The sequence below is a fragment of the Eurypyga helias genome, unplaced genomic scaffold (genome assembly GCF_000690775.1).
Source record: "Eurypyga helias isolate BGI_N326 unplaced genomic scaffold, ASM69077v1 scaffold7989, whole genome shotgun sequence".
NCBI lineage: Eukaryota > Metazoa > Chordata > Aves > Eurypygiformes > Eurypygidae > Eurypyga > Eurypyga helias.
Window position 1 is genome coordinate 1,297 of NW_010270101.1, and position 8,831 is coordinate 10,127.

The 8,831-nt window shown below is 48.9% G+C and overlaps 1 protein-coding gene across 1 annotated transcript in view; it reads right to left on the reverse strand.

The window, feature by feature from the left end:
- Positions 1-812: 812 nt before the first annotated feature.
- TMCO1 (transmembrane and coiled-coil domains 1) overlaps positions 813-8,831 on the reverse strand; it is a gene marked incomplete at its 5' end in the record, with an annotated part of 19,626 nt that continues 11,607 nt past the window's right edge. Inside the window, 2 exons of the mRNA XM_010158317.1 lie at positions 813-1,156; positions 7,696-7,840. Of these exons, the coding sequence (XP_010156619.1) occupies positions 1,058-1,156; positions 7,696-7,840 (244 nt within the window). The remainder of the gene's footprint in view (positions 1,157-7,695; positions 7,841-8,831) is intronic.

The following is an 8,831-nucleotide window of genomic DNA, read 5'->3' on the forward strand; positions in this document are numbered from 1 at the left end:
ACTCCTGGTAAGTTATCCCAGCAGGATAAACCTCTGGTCACGAAGCACAAAAATCAACAGCCCCACTGGGTACTGCCTTCTTGAGGAAAACTGTCAGCCTAACGTGAGAGCGGCAGCAAGATTTATTCACCCCTTTTCAACAAGGTGAGCAGACTCCAGCCAACAAGGCTGAAACAGAACTATTTGGCAAAGCAGCAGACAGCACAGGGAGCTTCCTGGCCTCAGGAAGCCGATGAGGCTGTTTAGCCAAGGAGCATGAACAAAAGTGCTGCTGCCATAACCACTCGGGCAGTAAGGGTTAGGGGATCAGCAGCAGTGGCATAGTTTCATTGTTGGCTCAAGTGGGGAGGGCAGGTTTGTTTCTGCAGCCGAGCAGATTCTGCCTAAGCAAGCAGTTTTACAGAAGCTGTATAATGCCACAAAAAAAAGAAGTCTCTGCAGGGCTGTATTCTGCCAGGAAGACAGGCAGACAGTACATTCAGAAACACTTCCAACCTCCAAGGGCAGCCTGGCACATTCCAGTGCCTGCAGTCACCAGAGGCAAAGAAAAACCTCACCCTCCACGCTGGACACTTTGCGAAGGGAGAACTAAGCGCACCCCCTTGCCCAGCTCCCTGCTCCACAGGGCTGTAGCCAGTCGGGCTGAGACAAGAGTCACTTCACAACACAGTCGTTCCAAATTCTCCCACTTGTGTACTTTGTGGATCTCACCCTTGCTGTCGGAGTTGATTTCCATGCCATAAACTAAGCCAACTGCGCTACATCAACATATTTCAACTTGTCCTACAGCATAATGAAGAGACATCTAAATAAACATGCCATTTATTTCTCAGAAACAGCAGAAAAAGGTCACATTATCTTCTGAGAACTTCCTTGGTTCGATGAGCAAACAACTGCTGGTAGAATACTCCAAATGGAAGATGTTTCCAAGACCGTGGCCAATACTGCATAGGCTGGGTTTGGACGTGTGAAGCCCGGTGCAGAATCCCATCTTGTTACCTCTCAAAGGCAGTCTTGTGCACTGCTCAGACCTTCCAGTGAAGGCTCTAACTGTGCTTTAGGAGAACTTTCCTGCCTGAGGTGGGGGGCCAAGGAAGCCCCCTGCTTGCTTGGTGGCAGCCCGGGAAGGAGCAAGACCGAGCATCTTCTGGATGTTCTGCAAAAAACAAGAACAGAAGAGCAGGATAGCGTCAGATCACGATGAGGAAGACAAAGAGGAAGAAATCCCAACTCTGCTTACAAGTACAATCTTGCCACTAGTTTCAACAAATCCAGGTTCTCACCCACACAGACATACCCATCTGGCTATTATATATTGGACCTCTATCCCTATAGTTTCAGAAAAAGCTTAGCACAGAGCCAGACAAGCATCCACAGCAGCTACAGTTAGAGCTGTGCCGCTCTCCCCCACCTCAACAAAAGGTTCTGATCGTGGAACCCATATTTTGGTTGAGGGTTCCCTTCCCATCTCCAGATCCACATCACAGTCAGGTACCTCGCTAATGTCTTCACACAGGGAGTAGTTTAAAACCAACATACAAGAGTTACCTCCGCAATTTAACTGCGGTGCACACACGGAGGCAGGTTCCTAACACCCACTTGCAGGCAGAACCAAAGCAGCCCTCGGTTTTTCACAAGTTCAGAAACCACTGTTGATGGCAGCCGTCGGAGCCCGAGGGGTCTGCAAGCTGGCAAGGAAGGCTCTCTCCTAACGCAGCCGGAATTTGGGTCAGCAACATGGCAACGGGAGCGTGTGCCAAGCTCAAGTCAGGAGCTTAGGCACAGAATGAACGTGAATGCTGGTGATGCAGGCAGAACAATGGTTCGCTGGAGACGTGCGGTGTGAGAGGACATATGCAGCAACACCCAAAAACTGACTACTGAGATGACCTCATCTGCATCTGAGCAGGGTGTTTCAGTGGTAAACAACAAACAAGGGAAGAATTAAGTAGCAGAGCCAGGCATTAGCTAAAAATCTTAGAGCAGAGTATTTAAAATTGATGTTTTTCTTGATTTTTTTTTTTGTGAAATCCCTTTTAGATTTTTCAGCAGCGCAGCTACAGAGAGCTACCAGTTCCGTTTCATCCTTTGCTGTAAATAAGGACAGCTCAAGGCGCTGCTCATGCATCAAATGTCCCTGTTTTGCCAGCACCGCAAGGGAAAGAAGAAAACAACTGTGTCCTCCTGTCGTGGTTTAACTCCAGCTAGCAAAATACCAGGAAGCCGCTCTCACAAATCCCCCTCCCCTCCTCCAGTGGAGGGGACAAATTGGAGGAAAAAGAAATAAGGAAGCTCATAAAATTGAGATAAGAACTATTTACTAATTAAATCCAATATATACAGATACTACGACTAATAAATAATTAAAATAACAAAATAAAACATATGCTACAATATGATACAATTCCTCACTGCCCACTGACCAATGCACAACAGGTGTTGAGTAGTGGGAGTCAGACCCAGAGAGCCTGAGAGCTGCAGGCAGAGAGCCGGAGCCTGAGCGCTGTCACAGCAAATTCCGAGTGAACCCTCTCAGCGATAGCACGAGCGGGAAAACTAAACAAACCCACCAACCCCCCCCTGAACAAGCCAGCGCAGGAGTGAGCAAAGCAGCTAACGCAGGAGTCAGCAGAGGGTTAGTAAGTGTGCGGGAGCGAACGAGAGGGAGTAAAGGGAGAGAGTAATGGCTCCCGACCCCCCTCCTCACCTCTGCCCCCAGCATGACGGACTCTGGAATGCAATACCCCCTCGGTCAGTTGGGGTCAGGTGCCTGAGCTGTGTGTCCCCTGCACTGCCCGTAGCGAGAACACGAGAGCTGGGAACGCAGCTGCAGGGTCAGGAGCAGAGAAAGGCCTTGACTCTGGTGCAGGCATTGCCCAGCGCCTGCTGAGAACTGATCAGTGCTGCTCTCTGCATCCAGGAACAGCTTCACAGCAGCCACAGTACAGAGAGTTAACTCTCTCCTGACTGAATCCAGCACACGTCCCCATGTCACCAGCAGAGTCCTGGCTAGTGAGACAAGAAAAGGAGGAAGGAGAATTCTCTTCAAGCCTGAGCATCCTCTCCAAAATAACTGTCAGGATGGGTCAGAGTTCTTGAACTTTCTGATCATGGAAGGAGAACAAGCTACAGAAAGAGGCAGACAGGGCTTCTTAATCCAGCCACAGCTACACTAAAAAAATAATTCAGGAATCATTCCAGGTAGAGACTGTGAAAAGGAAGGTTTCAGCCCACGCACGAGCATGGAAGTGAAGGAGGGGAACACTTGAAGAGGAATTACACCAGGTTTAGTCCATGGCCTACTTAAGTCAGCCCCTAGTTGATATTCAGTTGCTGAATATATGAGCATTTCACTGTGGGAGACCCCACGTGGTTCCTCACAGCTTCCTTGGTCAGGAGACAGACAGAAAGGAGAAAACAAGAGCAGCTAAGGGACAGATTCAACAACACCAGAGGGTGCTGCAGAGTCAGCAGCAGGCAGGACATGGATCCTACCAGCTTTGTACTGGCTTACCTGTGGAGCTGAGTAGAGATCCATCCATGGAAGCAAGGAAGCATGGGGTGCCTCCTCCCTTTAAACATCAAGGGAGAACTGTGGTGCTAAACTTCACACTATCTGCTTGAAGAGTTCCCAGAGGAAGAGAGATTACAGCTTGTCTGCGTGTAGATTCAAGACGTAGAATCATAGAATCACTAGGTTGGAAAAGACCTTAGAGATCATCCAGTCCAACCGTATGTGTCTGCCACTAAACCATATCTCTCAGTACTTCAGTCCCTCTCCAGCATTATCCTTCCCTAGGAGCCCCCTCCTTGCTGTGTAAGGCAGCTAGTCTCCTGCACTAGCCGCAAAGCAAGTTTTGCTGGACAGTATTCCTGCATCTACGCAGCTGAAAACACCAGGGTAGGGCAAGGGCCAGCAGAAACCTGTCGGGTCTGCTGTGAGCTATGTTGCACGAGGAAGCCTGTGGAGTCTACTTCCAACAAAAACAAGACCTTCAGGAGCAGGGACGGAAGAGTAAGACCTAAAGGATTCAAATTCCTCATCAGAGCTCCTCTGAGTTCTCCTCAAATAACTGCAGGAAGGACAGAAGCTGCTTCTGCTTTTGTCTTCAGATCCAGAAAGGGCCTCAAAAACAACTCAGCAAGTCCCTGCCCCAGGATCAGGCTGTGTGGGAAAGTGCACTCCTGGCAGTAAGGATAATTCCTGGCTCCCTTTCCCACTGGGAACACATTTCAGAGGAGCAGCCTAATCTACAGCCGTTCAGGCATCTGTGAAAAGGAAGTGAAGACCAGCAATGCCTGAGGAACAGCAGCATATTCCTCTTCACAAACAGCACAGGTGAAGGCTGGGAGCTCACACACAGGAGCAGGGACAGAGGATGTAACCCTGACATTACACCTCCCGCCCAGCCCAGCAGCAGACTTTCCCAGCTGAAACCCAACAGCTCAAGGACCCTTGGAAGGCCTCTCCCAGCAACCCTTCCCTCTCCAAACAGGAAGGCAGGAGGAACTAGGGGACAGGATTTACGTGCCAGGGAGAGCTGGGAACAGCGCAAAGGAAGTTACTCACTGCGAGTTGACTATTTTGGGAGATGCTAGCCAGGTCACAGGCAGCAAGCTTCCCAGTATGTGTTTCAAGAGTTGATCACCCTCACGTGCCTGAGGACCAGATGAAGAGGCTGCCTGATGCTGCTGCTGCTGGCCATCCCACTAATGTCAGCTTAATCACACACTAGTTAGCCTCCCCCTGCCCCCACTTACTCCCCTACATTTCCTTCCAGGACACTTTTTCCCACCTCTCACAGACACAAGAGTTCCTCTACTTCTGAGCTCCACAGGGACATCTCTCTTCCCTGCCTTTAATCCCTTCACAGGCAGCTCCAGGATTTAAGGAAAGGCTGAGAGATGTATGGTCTCCTTAGCTTGTTTGCAACCTGTTCCCTGACTTTTGGTACACCTCCACTCCTCCTCCTGCGTCAAGGGCATCAAGCGAGACACTAACTCCCACATCAGTTCTCCTCCCTCGGGCTAATAGCTGTTTTGAAGCTGACCTGGTGCGATTTCCCCTTTTGCACACAGCGAAACACAAAGAGCTTTAACCCCCAAGGTCACTGAAAGCACCAAAAGCGAGTCTTTGGCTCCATTTTAAACCTTTAATTACTTTCTTCCCTTCTCTCCTGGTCTCTCCCCAATCTTCAAAATCCTCTTCACAATGCTGTTATCACCCAAGTTCCTTCAAATAGTACTAAAGCCAAGAGCAGGATGCCAGCAATCCCAGCTCTAGCTCCTGTTTTTTGCACAAACTAATGTGGCCGCTCTCTTCCCTCTGTGTAGCAAGGGGGAAGAAACTGAGCTGCCTAGCAGATGGAGCACGGCAGGTATAGTTAACCACAATCACTCAGATACAGCAGCACTGTGAAGACTTGCAATCTAACACTTCAGAGCACAACCACCCTTCTCCAAAGCAAGAATTTCCATCCTCCACAGGGCCATCAGGATGAACTCTCAAGCACAAGGGCAATAGTTTTCCCAGAAAGTCTCTTAAAAGCCAAACTCACTGCAAACCACTTGGCATTTCTGCCCAGAATCAGACTGGATCACCACTCGGTTCATGCCATCTACTGATTTCACAATAAGCAACATCAGGAAATGCCCAGGACTAGAACTAACCACAGGAATTGTATTTTGGGACAAAAAAAAAAATCCATAGGGGATTTTTCAGCAAGGGAGTTCCCCGGTCAGCCCAGTGGGCACAGAACAATCTTGCTGACAGTGCTCTTTAGTTTCATATAACAATCTGCAACACTGGAAAGATGGGACTTTCCATGCAAAAGGTGAGTGACAGCAGCACCAGAGAAGACTGCCTGAAGGAACAGCATCAAACCACATCATCCCAGGAATTCAGGAAGATGTTCCCAAGAACTAAATCTCCTTTCTTTTAAAGCAGCAAACCCTGCTCTGGTTACAGGGAAGTGAAACAAGATTTGTCTTGCAGCAAACAGAATGAGGAAGTCCCTGGCCTTTGGTACTCTGAAGCTGGCCCCACTTGGAGGGAGGGGAGGACCAGATAACCCACAAGTGAACCTTTCAACTTAAGTTATTCTACGGTTTGTTATCTGCTTCCACAGAGAATAGTTTGGGATGGAAGTGACCTCAAAGCCCATCCAGTCCCACCCCCAGCCATGGGGATGGACACCCTCCACTAGACCAGGTTGCTCCAAGCCTCATCCAGCCTGGCATGGACACTTCCAGGGATGGGGCATCCACAGCTTCTCTGGGCAACCTGTCCCAGTGCCTCCCCACCCTCTCTGGGAAGAATTTCTTCCTGATGTCCAATCTAAATCTCCCTCTTTCAGTTTAAACCTGTTACCCCATGTCCTGTCACTCCCTGCCCTTGTAAAAAAGTCCCCCCCAGCTTTCTTGTGCACAGGTACTGGAAGGTGCTATAAGGTCTCCCCGGAGCCTTCTCTTCTCCAGGCTGAACAAGCCCAACTCTCCCAGCCTGTCCCCAGAGCAGAGGGGCTCCAGCCCTCTGAGAATCTTCGTGGCCTCCTCTGGAATCACTCCAACCAGGTGATAACCTTATTATGCTGGGGGCCCCAGAGCTGGATGCAGAACTACAGGTGGGGTCTCACGAGAGCTGAGGGGGAGAATCCTCTCCCTCACCCTGCTGGCTATGCTTCCCTAGGACCAGACATGGATCTACTCCAGTGCAAGCTCCCAACACAGAGGGCTACGGAGATTTTGATTCACTGTGTGACTGAGGGAACTCTTAAGCTGTCCCATCAAGCTCATCCAAACTTCTGACAGCAGCTGGCATAACACACCATTTCCCTTTGCTGATCTGCTTTAAGTCTTTTTAAGTCCCTCAGCACCGCCTGAGGAAAAGCAACAAGTCGGTCAAGGAGAAAAGCAGCAAGAACTCAGGAAGCAGATCAAAGAAAAAAGAAATATAAATGCAGAAGAGCTGATAATTCACAGCTAGTTGCACCAGCATTCATCCAGCCCCTAGAGTCGACTAACATTCCCAGCACTCCCTGGGGAAATTTGGAAAGTAAAGTAGACTTCTAGTTGCACAGAGAAGGCTCACTCATCCTCACCAGCCATTCTGTCAGTTAAGCTGCTAGTGAACCTGCCTGAACAGGCACTTCCCTTTTCAATGGAAAAGCCTTGGTGAGGATAAGATGTGACTAACCAGTTTTGCAGGAGAGCTACGTGTAGCCTACTCTTGGCATATCATCCCAGCCCTCCTTTGTGTCACATCCCTAACACCAGGCGAGATTTGACAAAGTTAAAGTGCTTAAGATTCTGAAAAAAATAAAGAAAAAACAAGCAGTCAGCAAAAAACCAGGAAGGACAAACCCAACAGAACAGGTTTAACTCTTTTCTCCCTTTTCTAGCAGTTTTCTGGACTGAATGAACCTTTAGAGAACCTCAAGCCACCAAGAAGTTTCCCCTTGCCCTGGTGCAAGTCTCCAGTCAAGACTTCCATAACTGATCCAGGACAGTGGCTGTTTTTATGATCCCAACCTAGAATTGCTTTAAATATACAGCACTGGAATGGAGGCAAACACAGAAACCACAAACAGATCAGAAGTGATACATGCCAAACCAGACAGCAGTAATACTCTTCTTTAAAAATGGAGCTGAGCTTTCCCTGCATGCCTGGAGCAGGAGACAGAGCGACATACTCACCTGTCTGATGGACATCGTGCAGAGAATGTAGAGGAAGATGAAGGAGCAGTCAGTGTAATCCTCACCCAGAAGGTTGCGGTGGGAGAGACCTTGGATGTACGAGAGGGGGATAAACGGAAGCTTTGCCACCACTCGGCCATCAAATCTGGAAGAGAGCGCGCTGGATTAGAACTGGGGATGGTAGGAGTCTTTGGCTATAGGAAGAATGAGTGAGCGTCTTCAACAGGCCACCAGAGCAATTAAGACCACAGGGAAGGCTAAAAAGCCACCTCTACATAGCTTCCTTCGTGTAGTGTAAATACACTTCCATGAAAGCCCTCTGCATCCACAGGGTAAGCAGGCTCCCCTCAATGTGTTGCCATAGGCAGAGACAGCAGGTTTCAGAGTGATTTAACTGATCACCTGGACAAGCTGGTGGTTCATAACATCGTGGTTGGTGTTTTGCAGTTAACCAGTGCGTTTTATTTAAAAGTCCAATTTAGCAGAACACAGTCAGCACTGGAATAAACGACAGATGACTATCACCCCACTGCCCTGCGGTTACTGCAAGAAGGTGGACTCTCTGCTGTAAGCAAAAGCAGAGCTTAAACCAAAAACATTTGTGACCAGAGCAAAAACCCTTTCCTAGTGCAGCTGTACTTCTCAGCACAAGAAGGATGCTTAAGAGCCATCAACAGAATGCTTTTTAATACCAATAGTCTGCATTAGCTCTGAAGATGAAGGCAGTGCAGGGGCAGGCCGATACTGCACATTCCAAGCGGGCTGTCCTGCTCCTGGAACTCCTCCAGGTCCACATTCCAGGGCATCAGGCAGAGTGTGAATTCTGGCCAGTTTGCAAAGATTTCTCCCAGCGCAGACAGTTGACCCAATCTTTTGATGTAAGTGCGTATGATGCCTCATCAGCATGTGAATATTTGGATGTTATTTTCTCCGCATGCACTGATTTTCTAACAGGTGTTTCTTGTTTCAAGAGATCCTAAACGAGCCTTCTTTCCTGTGGAGATGCATTCACACAGCTACAGCTCAAACACACGCCAACTTTGTTTACATCTCACAGGCAGTTTGGCAAAAGAGCTAGGAACGGATGTTTATCTCCCTGTAACATCCCCCAGTGGCTTCAAATTCTGCGTTATTCC